This window comes from Macrosteles quadrilineatus, unplaced genomic scaffold (assembly GCF_028750875.1).
Source record: "Macrosteles quadrilineatus isolate MER2022 unplaced genomic scaffold, UCM_ALF_1.0 Scaffold_7__1_contigs__length_78375512, whole genome shotgun sequence".
In the NCBI taxonomy this organism is placed as follows: domain Eukaryota; kingdom Metazoa; phylum Arthropoda; class Insecta; order Hemiptera; family Cicadellidae; genus Macrosteles; species Macrosteles quadrilineatus.
Genome location: NW_026542600.1, coordinates 19,199,151 through 19,218,880, shown reverse-complemented (window position 1 = coordinate 19,218,880; position 19,730 = coordinate 19,199,151). Strand labels below are relative to the sequence as shown.

General features: G+C 36.9%; 1 protein-coding gene across 1 annotated transcript in view; it reads right to left on the bottom strand.

The window, feature by feature from the left end:
- LOC128998452 (uncharacterized) overlaps window positions 1-19,730 on the bottom strand; it is a 45,581-nt gene that overhangs the window by 17,752 nt on the left and 8,099 nt on the right. Inside the window, exons 4-9 of the mRNA XM_054424583.1 lie at window positions 14,984-15,183; window positions 8,529-8,735; window positions 6,162-6,501; window positions 5,310-5,465; window positions 1,724-1,937; window positions 369-557 (exon numbers count right to left, since the gene is read on the bottom strand). Coding sequence (XP_054280558.1) covers window positions 369-557; window positions 1,724-1,937; window positions 5,310-5,465; window positions 6,162-6,501; window positions 8,529-8,735; window positions 14,984-15,183 — 1,306 coding nt within the window. The remainder of the gene's footprint in view (window positions 1-368; window positions 558-1,723; window positions 1,938-5,309; window positions 5,466-6,161; window positions 6,502-8,528; window positions 8,736-14,983; window positions 15,184-19,730) is intronic.

The window sequence follows — 19,730 nt, the reverse complement described above, 5'->3', positions numbered from 1 at the left end:
AGGACGTAATTTTTACATTACGTTTCCATCAACGTTACAGTGTTCAACAACTAATCGTCAATGACAAATATCAAAACATTCATATGACTACTTTTTTCTGAAAATCCCTACTTTTTTACCTAAGTTTGACTTACTATGACCAAAGTTGTATTTAATGATTTTTAATATTAAATAGCCTAATCGTATAAAAGCTGCAGTTTCATTATGTCAAACGCTTTAACAGAGAATATTTTTACTTTGGTTTCAGTCAACCTGTGTGTGGTTAAAGGAGATTTATATTTTAATGTATTTATTTATTTCATACGGTGCACACCATTTTTACAATTATCATCATGCAAATTGTAATGCATTTAATTTCTATGACATACCACTTATGAAGTGCATCTGATGCCTCAATTTGTTGACTTGCTGTGCCTGTTGATCTCAAAATATCCAACTTGTCTTTTAGCAGTTTGATGTGACATCTCATCAAAGGTAGTGAGTAAGTTTTGAGTGGTTCGACCTTTTGCAGAGCAAAATTTACAGCTTCAAGAGCTTGTTCTGAGGACCCACGGTTCCTGAAAGTAATAATGCTGTTCAATTCAAATAACGTAAATACATAAGTTTAGACCGTTCTCAGTTTTAAGTGTGTGGTTTTAAAATTAATTATTTAATACATTTAACACACCACCTCTTACACTAAGAAATAAAATAAATACTCTCGCCGCAGCAACCCTGCAGACTAACAGAATTTCCTTTGACCTATTTGGATTTCCACTAAAATATCTCCTTGAAAATGTCATATTTATTCCCTAGTCATATTTAAATATCATGACTTAAATATGTCATATTTAAATATCATTAGTTCAAAAGGTACATAGATTTGCTGCTACAGGGAAGAAAAAGTATTTAAATATTTATTTTATTTTATTATATTCACAATTATATAGGTATTTTAAGTGGAATGGAAGCGCGCACATAGGTAATTGAGAATTGCGCCGATTTTAAAATCTGCATTTTGCTGCAGATTCGTAGGCGAGGCGATTGTCGCCCGGAAATCTGTAACATAAGGGTTGTTATCAGTCGGCGCACACGCTCGACTAAAAAAATCGGCCAGTCGCTTGTTGTTCTCCTCAGGAGTCAGTAAACGTCTCAGCGTGAGTTATGTTGTCATAGTTTTCCTTTCCTAGTTTTTCTTGCTTTTTACCATGACAGTGGCAGCGTTCAATACTTAACTATTTATAAATAAAAATTGAAAAAAAGGTCGCAGCTGTATGGTTAAAATTTTAAAGAATATAGTGATAGGAATTTGATGGTAAACAAATTCCTCACGTAAACAAGTGTACAGTTTATTAAACTGTCCATTTAAAAGTTACTGACTTACGATTGGATGGACGCAAAATATTTACGTTGTCTTCTTTTTTTCTTAGACCTAATTAGAAGATCACAAACACAGGGTAATTCTACAAGGTCAATTTTCTTAGGATAGCTACACACTCGAAAACATCCATTTCTCAACAAAAAAATCGCCGCGTGTGCGCCTAGACATAAATCAAGAGCGATTTATTTTTGGCAGATTTTTTAATCGGTTGATAAAAAATCGACCGTGTGCGCCAGGCCTTAGTCTGCAGGTTTGATACATCGGAGGTATAGTTAGTAGTATTAGTACATATCATACACAGATTGTACCCCCAGTATCACACACCGTATCAGTAGTTTAATTCCTTAAATTTAGAATACATACTTGACATATTCAACGTAGCCTGCTAAGAGGGTTGGGTTGGAGCAATCAATAAAAATTCCAGTCCACTCTCTTAACAAATCTTCCCATTTGCTGTTGTAGACCCCTTCAACTATTGCCATGCGTAGACGCAGCAGCTCTACAAACCATATCTCGTGATTGGGAATTTCATACTTTAATGGAGGTTTATTATTTGCACTGAAGTACTCCCATGAGACTGAAAAAGAGAAACATTTTTGTTTCAAATAACATTCTATCTTACAGGCACAGCATACTTAAACAATTCTTTAATATTAATTATGTGATACCAAGCAGCAAGTTATTTTAAATTATATGTCTTTGATTTCCCTTAAGCTTATATCGTATGTTTTTCATGGTGCCATTAGTCCTTTTTCTCATTCTCCTCTTTTCATTGTTTTCTGTTCGTCGTAAAATGGGGTTTTGTAAATTTAAAAAAAAATGGGGGTTCGTTGTAAAATAACTAAATTGTTTGATCTTAAACCAACATGTTCAGAAATTTATTACCTGTGTAAAGATCTATTTGGCAATTTGTTTTCGTTGGACAGATTAACAAATGATATTAAAATCAATGTTTAGGTCGCAACCTAATTTGCATTCCAATTCAAAGCCCAAACCAGTTCCGATGTCATCTCGTGGTACCAAGTATCTTAGACGACCTTATCATCAAACAATCAGACAAGATGAAGGAGGTAGTGGAGTCTGCAGTCAAGATTGCCATGACAGTTGCTAGTAAAGAACTGGCTAGTCAGCTGACGGAGCTGTCAGGAAGACTACAAGAGGTGGAAGCTGTGTTAGTGGACAGGACAGACCAGCTGTAGCAGTACCAGTGACGCAACAACCTGTAGATATTCAGTTGTCAGAGAGGCAGGGAATACCGACCTACTGGTTATCAAGGTGTGCCCGTTCCAGACTGACAATGGCACTGAAAGCGTACTACCTCGATCGGATGGCCATGGCTTGATGGGATGGCAAGCGTTAGGCCTAGCCTTCCCATGGGAGTGTACCCGACAGTTCTTCAAGCAGAGGTCACTGCTATCTCGGTTTGTGCTTGAGAAAATCTTAACAAAGAGTTAAGACAAAACAATTAATATCTACCCTGATAGTCAAGCTATCTTAAATTCATATAACCCATAGGAATTCAACTCAAGCCTCGTGTGGGATTGTCTTGCTTCTGCGACTGACTGAATTGGGTAGGAGGAATGATCTTACGCTTTGCTGGGTGCCTGGACACTCAGGCATTGAGGAACAAATACTGCCTCAGCAACAATGATTAGTCCACAATCCATCTGTGGTATATCACAAAAAAGTGTGTGCACTTCTAATTTTCACAAAGTAAGTTGAGTTCTAAGTATCACAAAGTCATGGGCCAATGAAATGCGCTGAAAACGTTGGGTTGAAACGCCCCTCCTTAATGTTAGCAAGCTTACTCTGTACACGTCTTCTTAACGGGATGCCGCTGACTTTTTGAGGCTAAGCAGACGAAGAATTTTATTAACAGCAGAACGGATAACTGGCCATGGGCCATTTACATTTACAACGGATGAGCCTGTTTGATGGCGAACCGATCTTTAGATATGCACTAGGTCAGAGGAGACAGCCGATCACTTGCTCTTTGATTGTGAAAAGCTAGAATTATTCTTGGTTATCTGGTAAGAGGTAGATACCTTCCTGAGGAGGAATCTACTGGAAGACTACAGGCTTTCATAGGATGCCTGAATCTGTAGGGTCTATCAATAATTAAACTTTTCGGATGAAGTGCTTCATGGTCTCAGCCTGCACCGGTCAGAAAAGATGAGATAAATATAGGCCTAGGTGTGGCGGAGAGTGAATGTGTGTCTGAATCCGTAAGTCAGGGATTATGATTTTTATTTCAATTTATGGTTATTAATTTGAATACAAATTTTAAAATGTTTTCTATAGGAAATCATTGTTTAGTTTATATTTTATTCACGAGGTTAACTGTAAGAAAGGACTATGTGGTCGTAATGCTTGCCTCAATATATAAGTAATTTCATTTTTAATCCTTATTCTCTATACAGTATAAATTGCAGTGTATTTATTTGTACAAATTGGGGTTATGTTATACAAAAGCGTGATTTACTATTCAAGAACCTGGCAAAATAGATTTCACATTGATGAATTCAAAAGGTTCCCTTAATACAGGGTGTCCTATGTAAGGTGTCTCAAATTGAGTACGGGAAAACGGCTTAAGGTAAAGGGATGAAATAAAATTATTTCCTGCTAAGTCGACCCCAAGGAATAACTTAAAATAGATTTTCGAAAATTTGCAAATGCCCATTGTTCAACATTTTTTAATAGCAACATATGTCAAGTGGCACATCATTTTTTAGGTTTTTTAATTCTTATTGACTTTTTAATTTACACTTAGGCCTACTTCGTATAACTTTTAGTTTTTGTGTAAATAACAATAAACCAAATTTTCCTATATCAAATGCATGTTATTTGGGTTTAACACTCAATGCAATGGGTTCATTAGTGTTCAACCCAAATAACATGCATTTGATATAGGAAAAATATGTTTTTGTTATTTACACCCAAAACTAAAAGAGATACAAAGTAAGTGTAAATTATAAAACCTATAAAATGTTGTGCCACTTGACATATATGTTGCTTTTTGAAAATTTTGAACAATGCGAATTTGCAAATTTTCAAAAATAAATTTTTGGGAATTTTCATTTATCAAAAAGATGTAACTTGTAGCATATCACAGTAAAGCTAATTTCACAACGAATAAGAAAATTCAATTAGAGAAGGGCTAAGTGCATTGGTATAGGAAACACAGAGTATTAAAAATATATTGATTATTCCAAAAAAAAACTGCCGCCATTTTGAAATGGAAAAAGATAATTAATTTCTGTTTTTGTCGCCAAAATGTTTGTACCTAAAAAATACCTTTAAAATGATGTATAATATGACATATGTTTACATTTGAAAATTCCGAGATTGGAACTAGTGACCCTCTGTTTTTGGCTTTTTTAAATATTTTTAAGCTATTCCTTGGGGTTGAATTAGCGGGAAATAATTTTATTTCATCCTTGTACGTTAAGCCGTTTACCCGTAATCAATTTGAGACACCTTATGTGGGACACCCTGTATATGCCTCATTGAGTATCAATACCTATTTTTATGAAAAAGCCAGACACTGAAGAGCCCACAATCGAAAATTCACAATGTTGCTGCAGTCACAGAGGACGATCAATATGTCCGTGACAGTAGATAATCACGACTTTACCACAGATCCAAAGTCACTAATTATCAAGAATCTACGGTTTTAGGTTTTAATTAATCCACCAAATCCACAGTTTTTGGATTTTACGTGGTCATCATAGGGTATCACGTACAATTTCCAGTTTTCGGGTTGAACAGAAACCCTAGTTAGTATTTCAGAATGCATAGCTTTGTTCTGAATATAAATCCAGTAACATTTATCCGCAACGGGTGGTTCAAATTACAAGAGTTTGGTTTTACAGTAAATGATATACTTCTGTAGTTAGTAATTTGAAGTTAAAATTGTGTGTAATGCAAATCTCATAGGAGTAGTACTTACATGGTTTGATAAGTTCAGTTAAATATTCATCAATATTTACTTCTTCCCCTGCCCGTATTTTATTTCCAAGGGCTGTTAGACATCCTCGAGATACACCAAGCCATTTTGTGGGGTTCGTTGTTATATTTACGACCCTCACTATGCCAAAGATCAAATCTGCAATCAATAATTAAATAACATAAAACTGAAAACGAGGATATAATTCCAAAATGAACATTTAATATAGCCTAAAAACAATAACATAACTAATAACAATATGACAAGAACAAAGACAACTGTTATAAAACACATCCTTAAAAAATGATTTTGTAGAATATTATTACAGTAGAACCTTGATAACAAGACTCTCATAGGGATTATAAAATAAGAATTGTTATCAAGGTGGACTTCTTATCGAGGTTTACAATAACATGTGTTTAGAGGTAAGATAATTTCAAGGGGATTTGAAAATACCCTTGTTATCAAGGGTGTTTTGTTATCGAGGTTCTACTGTGTTATCAATTTTAAAGTATACACTGGGTCAGATTTTATTTTATTTGCAATCATAGATTCTAGTTTTATGGTTGAGAGGCTGCTCTTCCAAGAGCAACCTCACATTGGCTTTAAACCTCACATTTGCCAATCCACATGGGCCTCTTGTCCTATGAGTGGAAAGTTCCAGGCAGAACAAGGAAATGAAAACAAGAATGAGCCTTGCTGATTAGTTTTTAGTGCGTCAATGACTGAACCACGGACTCACAATCCTCTTTTAATTAATGTTTGGAATAAAATATATTTAGAAACAGAGGAATTAAATTACATAAGCTCTAAATGATACGATAAATTAATCAACTATGAAATAGAGATATTTACCTTTGAGCCTACTCATGCTAAGGTGTAGGCCAGCTATGACAATTGCCTGCTCACAAAAGCTCTCTTTCGTCATTGGACAGCATCGGTCAGTGTCTGAGTCCGAGTTGACCCCGAGACGTATCAAATCATCCATTTTATCTGGCATTGGTTCTATCTTGTTCTGAGTGATGGCAGTAGAAAGGGCACTTAGATATTTAAAATAAAAGCAGGGACAATAAGGCCTCAATTCAAGCATCCATTCACTAAGTGAGTTTAATGTAGGCAAAAGATTGATAGAGGAGTTTGACAAAATGTCGTCCACTAATCCATGAAAGATGTTATGCATTTTATCTGTCTCGGCCTGTAAAAATATAAAACACAAAATTTACAAAAAACTTATTTTACTGAGTGTAAGATATAAAAAAAAAATATAAATATAATATCCCTGCGAATTTCCATATAAAATAAATAAATTTGCCAAGTTTGATAAAAATATATCCATTAACAATCAAACTACAATAGTTTACTTATTTTCCATAAAAATAACATGGAAATTTTAAATAGCCTTTTTTTAATTTCTCTGTAACCAATTGCCATTAATGGACACTTCAATATACAGGGTGGCGCAAAAAAGATGGTAGTTTTTTAAATGAACATAACGTTAATGATTTTGCACATAAATTTTACTGAATTACGTTTCTGTACACTTTCAAATGCCCTATTACAAAAAAACCTTGTAAATTACAAAGTTGCTAGTAGCCTATGTCATTCAAACCATAACAAATTAAAAATTAAAATAAAACAACATAAAAAGAACGTAGCATACTTTGAAGCACTGACGCTCTTACGGTCTCTATGTTTTGTGGTTCAGTAGTAGATTTGCCATTAATGTCGGACCCTGTTGTCTAAAATGCAGTTACCCAACGTGATATGATCTGCGATAAGGAACCAGTCCCTTACGTATGGGTTACACCAAAATTTTGTAGAAACAGCCATTGCACAGTCATAAAAGATTCACTGTTTCTAAAAAAAAAAAAAAAAAAACTTTCCACATCAAAAACGCTGTGCTTGACCGTCCACTGCACCATCTCGCTCCAAACTAGTACTACGCAGTTCAAAACCGAACATCCTTTTTGCGCCACCCTGTACTAAGTTACATGGTTTTTTAAACTCTTTAAAATGTTTTGGAGAGAAATTGGAAAGTTTGTGTTATGAGGGTCAAACATGAGAAAACCCAGATTTTACACCATAAAACCCCTTCCCATGGTCCGATCATGCTGGTTTGCAAACTCATTCAAGTTTAACCCGCCCTACACTTTAAAGCTAAATTTAATGAAAATCGGACAAAAATTACTCAAGTTATCGTGTCCAGTTTATACATATAAAAATGTCAACGAAGAGTTTTTTTTGCCTCTAGGTCTTACCAAACAAGAGCTACAGTCCTACGGTAATAGCTACTTCCCTATAGGGAAAATTCGCTAATAAACGGTATCATCAATTTGAGTAATCTGACACATACATTCTCCCATAAGCTTGTTAACAACCTTTATCATGGGTAAGTGTCAGGAGTAACTATGATATTTCATAATGGAAAATCACAAAAGTTGCAATAACTTTTGAACAATAATAATTAAGTTAAGGTAAAAATGTTGCTTCAAACATGTTTATTCCTGAAAATTCTTATCCTAATTTTAAAACCACTATCATGGCCATTCAGAGTATCTCAGAGTAAAATAGGTAAAGCCTTTATCTTAACTGTGTTTTTTTCTTGACACAATCCTGTTAGGAGTTAAAGGTTTTAATAATGTGTGGTCCAGTATTGTTGTTAGATAAGAACACCATGAAAGTGGGATACTATCGATGTTCAGTTCATATTAATGTCAATGGTTATTTTAAAATTTAAAATAATGCTTTTAAACACAATTCTGAGAAGAAAACGGCAAAAATACCTCAATATGACAAATTGCTTGACATAACAATTTTTTTCAAATCCCCTGGTGAACTCTCCACAAGACCCAATGTATTTTTCACCTCGCAACATTGCAATGACACCAGGGGACTAACTACTTTACAGAATTTTGTTAGCTACGGGATTGTTTCCCAATATTAGTTTTCTAATCACACAATTTATGTGACAACAGAGAATTTTCATCCACTGAATTTGCTTAAAAGTGTAAAACGTAACAATGTTTACATGGAGATTTAACACAAATCGTTCAAAACATAAGTTAAATGTGCAATACAGGTATATACGGTACATACAAACACATACATACAATACGGTACATAACTAAAACACACAAAAAACCTACTGAAATTAGTTGAAACCAACTGAAAACAAAGTCTTTAGAGAACATTCACAGTTAGTTATCAATAAGAAATACTGACCTGTTCTATTAAATCTTCTATTTCATTTCGAATCGGCTGTGTTTCGTAGAATACATCACGTAATTTTTCGGCTGGTTCAAATCCTCTAGTCGAACTATTGAATAACTCAAAGATTGTATTGCTGTCTTGGGTCAGGTAAGGAAATGAAAAACATTTCTGAAAAGTTTCAATCATGTTGGTCTGCATGTGATGGTCCAGGTCCAGGTTCTGAAAAGGACAATACCAATACAAAAAAAGGAACAAGGAAAAGGACAATAGTAGTTAAATATTATGTAAAATTGTGATGTTGTGAGTACCTACCAAGAAGACTGCATGGACTTTCTAAAATGGACTTAAAGATTAATGCTGCATTGTAATTGGGCTCTAAGCCTGTAATGTAGTATTGTTATCTAAATAAATAAATAAATACCAAATTCAATAGATTTGAGCAAATTTCCCATAAAAGCATATATTTCAATGATTAGGCCTACTGAGAAAATAAAAAATACCCCTCCCCCCCACAGCAGAAAACCTGCAGACTAAGTTAATTTCAAATTGTCTGATTGGATTTTTGCTCAAATATTTCCTTAAACAAGACAAATTTAATTCTCATTTAAATAACATAAGATTTAAAAAGTGCCTAGGTTTGCTGCTAAGGGGAAGTTAAAAGTGTTTTCATACTAAGCTATTATCATTTCACTCGAAGCAAAAAATGAACTCTCTTTCAGAGACAGGGCAGGGAAGTATTAAATTTGGTTCATAATTAAAATGAAAAAAAACTTAATATTATTTTAAGTTAGATTGAGTAAATCAATTAATAGCCATTGCTGTTACAAACAGGTTCTATACAAAGAGTCACTGTGAGAGGCACATGCTTCACCTGTTTCAATGTAAAAAGAAACTCTTAAAGATTTGTCTAAAATATTTTTTAGAAATCTGAAAAATTTCTGGTATAAGCCTTTTCTGATTGAAAAGGCAATTTTTAGGTTATGTATTTTGCAAAGCAACTTTTATACATTTCAGAGATGTTTTACCTGCCGTTTATATTACCATTGAATGCTTGGAAATCCAACAGCAAGAGCCAAAAGACACAAGGTTATCTATGTTGTTTGTTATCATGTCTGCTTGGTGGTGACACTTAACGAGCTACTATGAAATTAAAATCATTCCAAGACGGTGGGAAGAAGTCAAGCATCATTGTAATGTATAAAGTAACGATTTATCACAGCAGGGACAGTTTGTGCTAAGTTTCAGATGAGATCTTAAAAACTGTATCCAATGATTGTGTAACGCTCTGAAATTCAGTAACGCCTACATACAGACTAGCGGACTGATCACCCGCTAAATATTTCATCTCAGTCTTTAAGCGCGCATCGACTGCCTGACCGCATTCTGAATTTCATTTCGTCACTGTAAAATATTTTATATAGTACGCCTCTACCACTTCATACTCTTCGCTCCAACGGTTGCTACATCCCATCTTCACTCAATCGATAAAGTTGTAGACCTCTGATTGGTGGTTTGGACTCAATAATATGACTCGATGGATGTGTGGATTGAAACCGATGCTTCCTCCTTCTTCTCCTCTAGCCCTGATTTTGTGACGAAGAAAAAAAAATGAGAAGTTGAATTTTTTTTAAATCAAGAAGTATGTCAACTAAATTTACTTAAAATGAATCACCCTCGAGGGATATGTGCGGGGCACGCTGGTTCGTGGGATGTCCTTTGCTGCTGGATGAGACATAGTCACGTTTACAAGACTAGTCCTATCTTCTAGCCTACTAGTCAATCCTGCTCGTCTCGACATGTGCAGTTTTGTGAAAGGACCTGGATACGATTACCGCTAAGTAGACAGTCATTAAGTTACACTAAATCACTCACTTTGTTCTTATTGTAAATCATCCCTTTCCTTGGACAATTTGGTCCCTTAACGATTACTGATATTTTAACTTGTATTTTTTCTTTCTGTTTATTGTGATACTTGTCTTAATTTATGTGTAGACATGTTAGGCCTAGGTCCCTTAGTTTAGTCGCGTTCTCGTGTTTAGTTAGATTTGTTTGAATAGGTTCAGATTGCGATAGTATTGTGTGGTATTGGTGATGATCGTTGTTGACGATCGTTTAGGCCTAATTAATTAGTCGGCGTTCTACTTTTCATGCACATCGATAGTATTTTTATTGTCAGTTTCATTGTAAAACTTAAATTTAGCCTTGAACACTTAAGTTATTGACAAATACGAATTATTTCTCCTAATTTTGTTGTTCCACAATTTGGCTAGTACCCCTAAGCTTGATTTGATTTCGACAGTTGTGACAAAACATCTAGGCATAACTTAGGCCTAGGCCTAGTTCAGCAAAAAGAGAGCGATGACTTCCCAGAAATTATTAGAACAAGAAAAGGTAACCACTCATGTTGGTTTGGTGAATCCAAACATATCAGTCACCAATTCTGTTGAATTTATGAAGAAAATTGTGGTTGTGTCACTTTCTTCAATCGCTTTTCTTCGTGGTGTATTCCCATCTGACGAAACCAGAGGGTTCACGTATTAAAGGCATCAAACGAAATTCCTGGGACGACCACTATGATAGGATGGATAAAGAGTGGGTTTGATCTCGTCCACTCTCATCACCTGAAGAAACTGATGCTTATCATTGCAAAGAAGAATGTCGTTCTAGAAGTTTATACTAGCTTTAAAGCTTAATAAGCTTAAAGCTTAAAGAATAGTTTTATAATTATATTAAATTATTTGTTTTTAAGATTTTCTGAATATTTATGAATATTATTGTTTTCCAACAAATACGTAAGTCACTGATAGCGACTGAGCCTACGCACAGGCTTCCAGCCCATGTAGGCTTATTTCCTTAGTGTATATGTTTAACATAGCTTCTCTGAGACCTTACATCCTTTGTTGTTATTATTAAGTTTACATGTATTTTTATATTTAATTATTTTTATCTATGCAATAGCAATCTGTTTCACTGGAAGTTATGTTTATAATTTATATTCTGCAATATTTTTGGAAATAAAGTATGTTTTGATTTGATTTTGATTTGATACTTTTAATTTCTCATATGATCATGAAGCTATAAATTGTGATGTTATGGGTGAAATCGGTGGAAAGGAAGTACTGCTTGAACAAAGCCAGGGGTTGCCCGAAGATATTTCCCAGTCAGTTAGACACTTGATGCGTTCTATACTGACTCATTCCACAACTCTTTCTCCATTGCCCAACGGTTGCGGCGTTTCAATGAGACTCATCATTGATGAAGAGATTCCAGCAGATTTGGTTCCAAAATTTTTCGAGCATTCTGATGATGACAAGTTGAAGTTTCCCTTCGAAGCAGAAACGCTCAAGCTTGGAAAAGTTCAGTCAAAATACACTACCTTTTCTGTGTCAGCAAAGTCCTCTATGAACAGGGAACTTGCTAGTGAAGAACTATTAGCAGAAGATGAAATACCACCTCAGGAGGACTCAGAAGATGAGATTGTGCCTCCTTCTCCGAAGGGAACCTCAGGAGGACTCAGAAGACGAGATTGTGCCTCCTTCTCCGAAGGGAACCTCAGGAGGACTCAGAAGACGAGATTGTGCCTCCTTCTCCGAAGGGAACCTCAGGAGGACTCAGAAGACGAGATTGTGCCTCCTTCTCCGAAGGGAACCTCAGGAGGACTCAGAAGACGAGATTGTGCCTCCTTCTCCGAAGGGAACCTCAGGAGGACTCAGAAGACGAGATTGTGCCTCCTTCTCCGAAGGGAACCTCAGGAGGACTCAGAAGACGAGATTGTGCCTCCTTCTCCGAAGGGAACCTCAGGAGGACTCAGAAGACGAGATTGTGCCTCCTTCTCCGAAGGGAACCTCAGGAGGACTCAGAAGACGAGATTGTGCCTCCTTCTCCGAAGGGAACCTCAGGAGGACTCAGAAGACGAGATTGTGCCTCCTTCTCCGAAGGGAACCTCAGGAGGACTCAGAAGACGAGATTGTGCCTCCTTCTCCGAAGGGAACCTCAGGAGGACTCAGAAGACGAGATTGTGCCTCCTTCTCCGAAGGGAACCTCAGGAGGACTCAGAAGACGAGATTGTGCCTCCTTCTCCGAAGGGAACCTCAGGAGGACTCAGAAGACGAGATTGTGCCTCCTTCTCCGAAGGGAACCTCAGGAGGACTCAGAAGACGAGATTGTGCCTCCTTCTCCGAAGGGAACCTCAGGGGGACTCAGAAGAAGAGATCGTGCTTCCTTCTCCGAAGGGAACCTCAGGAGGACTCAGAAGATGAGATCGTGCCTCCTTCTCCGAAGGGAACCTCAGGAGGACTCAGAAGATGAGATTGTGCCTCCTTCTCCAAAGGGAAGTTCTCAAGCAAGGCTATCCGAGTTCATCAAGATCAATCTGACAAAAACATAGAAGTTGTCAACAACTCAAGCAGCAGTGCTGGCACAAACCTATCTGACAAACTATCCATGGTCAGTCTGCAAGAAAAGAGAGTGTGCTGCATCTGTGAATGCAGTGATGTTTCAGATGAAATCATCAAATGCAGCTCGTGCTCACTATTTCAACATAAGGTATGCTACAATCTACTAGAATGCCACCAAGTTGATAGTCATATCTGTGTAAACTGCCACAACCCTGGGCTGGGAAAGACCTGCACTGTTCCTGACCTCATCTCTGACAATAACAGAAAGGAAGGAGCCCTTTACAGACAAGCACTCATGGTCTGTTGCAACAACACTCAAGTGTCTTTCAACAAGCTAATTACTACTCTCAAGGTGCCCCGACTCATGGCTGAGGAACTCATGCAAAGATTAAATTCTGAAGGGTGTTTTGAGCCGTCCATCAACAAAGGGGGTGGTTGAAGAGTAAAAGAAGGTTTGAAGTAGAACATTTTAGATTGTCATTACTAAAATAGTCATTTCTAAATGTAGTAAATGGGCTAGATGAACTGAAAGAACTGGAAACATGTGAAGAGAAACTTTCGGACCTGGCTTTCCTGATTGAAGCATGTGATGGTGACTATAAAGATAGCGAGGCGTTGAGACTGACTGCCCGTCTTTGGCATTTGTTTTATAGAGTTGAGAGGATCCCGATTGCACCTTCTTCGGACCTCAGTCCCACGCAACGCCAGCAAGAATTATTAGATAAAACTAAAGAATTTATTGATCTTTTCCAAGGCACTGGGTGTGAGAAGAAAGAAGATCCTTTAAAGAGCGTTAATCCTCCTGAAACCAACCATGGACTAGGCAATAATATTCAAGAGATTTCTACACCGGTTAGGTCTAGGGATGTAAGCTTCTCAGAGATAAGCAAACAAACCCCACTTGTTGATGACCTTCATACCTTGCATGATCAGATGCAGGAAATCACCTTGAATCCCTCGAGGGCGATTAAAGAAACACCATCCAAACATCAAGGATATGGTCCCAAGTCTGTCCCAGTCTACAAGTGGAACTTGAAATTTAATAATGATGGAGCTGTGAGCATCGGAGCATTCTTAGTACGAGTCGAGGAGCTTAGAAGAGCACGGGGAGTTTCCGAACAAGAACTTTGTGAATCTGCGGTGGATTTATTCGCAGGACAAGCACTTAGGCCTATATGGTACCGTTGAGCCCATCAACGTGTTTCTTCATGGAAAGAATTGTGCAAGGAATTAAAATCTGAATTCCAGAATCCGGATTACGATGATTGGCTACTGCAAGAAATTAAAGAAAGGACACAGGGAGAGGAAGAAGCTATTGATCTATACTTGGCGGCCATGGAAGGTCTATACAGCCGACTTAATGAAGGTGTAACCGAAAAAGATAAACTAAAACAAGTTTTGAAAAAACGGTTTCTTACAGAGCAAATTATGTCTAGTCAAGATAACTTCAATGGAAGATCTGCGTTATTTTGGTCGTCAGGCAGAAGCAGGACGTATGAGGGCTATGAGGCAGCGTCCTCCTCCAAAATCAAATCAAGTTTTAGAACCAGATCTAGCCTATTCAGTTCCACCATACAGGTCCAATGGTGTTCGAAAACCTTTCTCTAACCCCGGAAGGATCTCTACCATTTCAGACAGTAACCAGGATATACCCAACAACAACCGCAATGAGTTAAATAGTCAAAGACCACAAATGTTGGATGATTCAACTATGTTGTGTTGGAATTGTCAAAAGACAGGGCATAGGTTCACTAACTGCAATCTCCCGCGCAAGAAGTTTTGCTACACCTGTGGAACACATGGAGTCAGTAAAGTAAATTGTAATAAGTGCCGACCAAAAAAACGTATAAGCTCGGGGCCCCGCTACTGAAATTTTGGTGGACCCCTTAAAGAACTCTCAAAGTAGGAATTCAGACCTTGTTAATAGACCCACAGTTACCATTGAATCCCTTGTACTCTGAGTTAACCTGGGCTTAGATCAATTAACCAACATTTAATATTAATAAAAAAAGGTTACAATTGGGCAATAGAGAGGTGACACAAATAGCTTCTGAGTAATAGTAATCTTACCTGATCTTTGGCAATAAGCCGTTCGCCCTTGATCATCACAAGATAGAATGTCCCTCCATGGTGAAAGCTCTTGGCAAACTTTTTCTCACAAGTTGTGAGTAGGGCAACTTTATCATTGTCTTCAATATCCCCACATATGATGTGGGCATACATACTTTGTATGAGGTACTTCCATGTTGTGTCCTTGTCATGTAGTTTAACTACAAAAACAAATTAGATTGGCATAAAAAACAATAAACACAGTTGATCACATCATGGTGATTACAAGTAAAAAACCTTAGAAGAATATTCGCCTTAATAACAAAATAACTTCTTGATCAGCATTGTACGTGTTATTAAATTTACGGAAAGTAAATAAAAGAAACGTCTTATAACACTTAAAACATATATTTACGCTTATACTGTTACTCACAAGACGGTAAATATACAAAAACGATGGTAAGTGGTGATCGATTTCGATTGGACACTCCAATCATCATCAGACCTAATAGGCGAATGACTATCATTCGCCTATTGGGTCTGATGTTATAAGACATTTCTTTTATTTACTTTCCTTAATAACAGTCAGGGTACTATGTTTCTACCAAAATTAAAGACTACTTACTTGGACATTTTAAATTATTAATCTCAAATTACTCAATAACAACCAACACCTGTTCATTAAGATGTTTTAAAAGTTTTTATAAACTATTTGTAACAAGTTATTTTTCCTAGGGGGGTAAATTTTCGCTATTTGGCCGCGCACCGGTTGTTGAGGTAGGCAGGCGGCGGTGGCGAAGCTACCTAGCGCCCTTTGACCCGGCTTATCAGTTCGGATAAGCTTGGGTATCCTGGGACTACTGGATAGCCGAGAAGGACATTCGAGTCTTGGATCCCGAAGAGTGAGGGAGTTAGCGTGTGTCTAGTGAGACGTCAAGTGATTTGGGTGGCATCGGAGTGTGGTGATAGCGGTGAACAGTGTTGGTGTTAAGTTGGGTTGAGACCCGCTACTGGTGAGTGGACGACGTTCTTTTGATTTTGGTTAAGGAGTTGATATTATTAGTTTGATGATATTAATATCTGATTTTATTGCGAGAGTTAGAGTTGTAGCCGTGCTGGTCAAAGCCTGACGGTAGTTAGGATTTATTTATTAGTCAGGAATAATATTAAAGTATATTTCTGACGGTTCTGGGTGTACGGTACGTCGTCATCGTACTGTACGTTTTGGTGTCAGGGATGGGGCGTTGTAATAAATACACTTGTTACATTTTAAATGGGCTCAGAGGGCCGCAAAGGGTATACGGTGTTGACGGGACTAATACATGGTGTGGACTGACGTGAGGAGAGGGGATTTAGGCTTGTTCGGAAAGGTGGTGTGATGGTGGCGTGATATGACGTCACGGGAAATAGCCATGAGCTGTTTTATTAGAAATATCGCCTGATTTTGCATATTGCCAACCTAAACAGAAATTGTGGTTACATGATGGTATGAGTATCAAACTATTGTAACATTATGGTACAAATTATCAGAATATGGTACAATCCTCCCCTCTTAAGTTTTGTGATGCTATCGGTTACTATAATCTTGAAAACTTACAATCACAAATAACAATACCAGAATATCTTATTAATTTATTATTATTTTTGTTTGCCAATCATTTAAATGAGAATGAGAATCAATCAATCATCAGTTCTAAATATATATGGTCAAAATATTGAGATAATATCACACATTAAAAACACAAATAAATGAAATACACACTTAAAATCATAAACATTAATAGCATTAAACATTGAACCTTGATGATATTAAATATTGATAACACACATAATGGTACACACAATTCAATAAATACACATTTGAAAATCATTGATAAGGATATATAATAAATAAATCTATATACAAGTCATGTCCGGGTATTCAATTAAAGGTCTAATCTTATTACAGGTTTGCGCTCCCGTACAGGAAAGCGTCTAGTAGGCGTCTGTCTGTTTACATTTGGCGATTTGTTTACATTTGGAGGCGAAGCCAATGACCCCGCTCTTTCAATGTTTTGGTTTGCGCCAGGTGACCTAGTCAATATCGGAGTTTTCTGCCCGACTGTGCCCCGAAGAGCTCGCATACCTTCGCTACTGTTCCCTGTCAGTGTGTGGTCTGGCGAATTTTGCAATGTTGCCGGTTTTCTGTCTGGAAGCGACGTTGTCAGATCGTTTTTGGGAAATTCTACTACTAAATCTGACTGCTGCCCTAGCTTAGACTGTAAAGCTATCAACTGGTCTATGTGACGCTTCCACTGAACGCCTGATTCTAGTTCAACTAAATAAGTTACAGGACCCAGTTTTTCAATAACTGTAGCCTCTATCCATCTCTCCCTTCCCCTGTAATCTTTAGCTAATACAGGTTGATTAACAAATAATCTACGAGTTGTGACACCACCATAAGCTGAAACTTGTCTGTTTTGATTACTACTAATGACATCCTTCACATTAGGTCTAATTAAGTCTAACCTTGATTTCAGAGATCTGCCTAACATTAACTCTGCTGGTGTTTGATTGGTTGTGGAATGTACTGTATTTCTGTATGTAAACAAAAAATTTGATAATGCTAAGTTCAAATCAGAAGTGTCTTGTAGTGCTATTCTAAGTTTGTGTTTTACTGTTCTTACAGCATTCTCGGCTAAGCCATTAGTCTTTGGGTTGTATGGTGGAGAAAATGTGTGTTTGATTCCATTTGTTTGCAAAAATGTTTGGAATTCTGTACTTGTGAAAGGTGGTCCATTGTCACTGACAATGTGATCTACTAAGCCAAATCTAGCAAACAATTCTCTAAGATGAGATATTGTGTGTTTTGCTTGCGTTGATGGAACGGGTAACACTTCCGGCCACTTTGAATAAGCATCTTTAATTACTAAAAATAACTTTGATTGAAAAGGTCCGAAAAAATCAATATGAATCCGGGACCACGCCTTATCTGGTACATTCCAAGTGTGCAAAATCGACTTGGGCGGAGTTACACGTTCCTTCAAGCATGATGTACAATTACCAGCAATTTGTTCAATATCTAAATCGATATTTGGCCACCAAACATAGGATCTTGCCAACGCCTTCATTCTTACTATCCCTACATGGCCATTGTGTAATTCTTGTAAAATATGTGTTCTAAACTTGCTTGGGATGACGATCCTGTAACCCCACATTAGGAGTCTTGTTCAAAAGTTAATTGTGACTGTCGCACAAAAAATGGATTTAACATAGGATCCCTCTCATTTACGTCATTTGGCCATCCAAATCTAACATAACCTATCACTCTACTTAGTATAGGATCTAGTGCTGACTCTCGTTTTACTTCTACATAACTTAGAGGAAGTTCACTCTCAATTAAACACTGTAAATAGGTACCTAGAATATTTACATTTAAGTCATTGTCATGGATTTCATCGTTCACAGGATTACTTACTGGTAAACGTGATAGACCATCAGCATTTCCGTTACATTCGGATTTAACATAAGAAATGTCGTACTGATAACCTGATAGAAACAATGCGTAGCGTTGGAGCCTACTAGCTGCAAATGCAGGTAAACCTTGTTTAGGTCCAAAAATAGCTACAAGCGGTTTGTGGTCTGTTTTTAACAAAAAATGGTTACCATACAAGTACTGGTTGAATTTTTTTACTCCATACACTATACTAAGAGCTTCTTTGTCAATCTGTGAATACTGCTTTTCAGTATCATTTAACACTCTACTTGTAAATGCAATAGGTCTTTCAGTACCATCTGTTTGAATTTGACTTAGAACTGCACCTATACCATAGGCACTAGCGTCACATGCTAACGTTAACTTTAACTTAGGGTCAAAATGAGCTAGTACTTGGGCTGATACTAGTTTTTGCTTAACTTCTTCAAAAGCTTTCTTACACGCTAAATTCCATACAAATTCAGTGTCTTTCCTCAATAACATATACATAGGGGTAAGTATGGTTGAGATTCTAGGTATGAAACGAGCGTAGTAGTTAACTAAGCCTAAAAATGCTTTTAATTGGGTGACATCTTTTGGTTCTGGGGCGTTTACAATGGCTTTGACCTTGTCTTGTGAAGTTTCCAACCCTCGTTTGCTTATGACAAACCCTAGATACTCTTAACTTTCACAGAAAAATTTACATTTACTTTTACTGACTGTGAAACCATTGTCTTGTAGTCGTTTACAAACTAACTTTAATTTACTAATATGTTCAGAGTCATTTTGTCCTGTTACAAGAATGTCATCTAGAAATACCGCTACACCTGGTATTCCTTGTAAGGTTTGCTCCATTGTGCGCTGAAAAATACCAGGAGCAGATGATATGCCATAACATAATCTATTGTACTCAAACAAGCCCTTATGGGTACTAATTGTACATAACTTTTTACTTTCATCATCTAGTCTTAGTTGTTGATACGCTTGTGACAAATCTATTTTAGAAAACCTGTCTCCATTTTGCAAACTGGAGAACAATTCTTCAATCTTAGGTAAAGGGTGTCTGTCTATCTCTAAGAAAGGATTTAGCGTTACTTTATAGTCTCCACACAATCTTAACTGACCATTTGTTTTCAAAACTGGTACTACAGGGGTAGCCCATTGGCTTGAATTTACTGGTGAAATAATACTCTCAGCTTCTAAACGTGCTAGTTCTGCTTCGACTTTATTTTTAAGTGTGAAAGGTAAGGTCCTTGGCTTATGATATTTAGGGGTTGCATTAGGTTTTAGTTTAAGTTTGACTGGTTCTCCCTT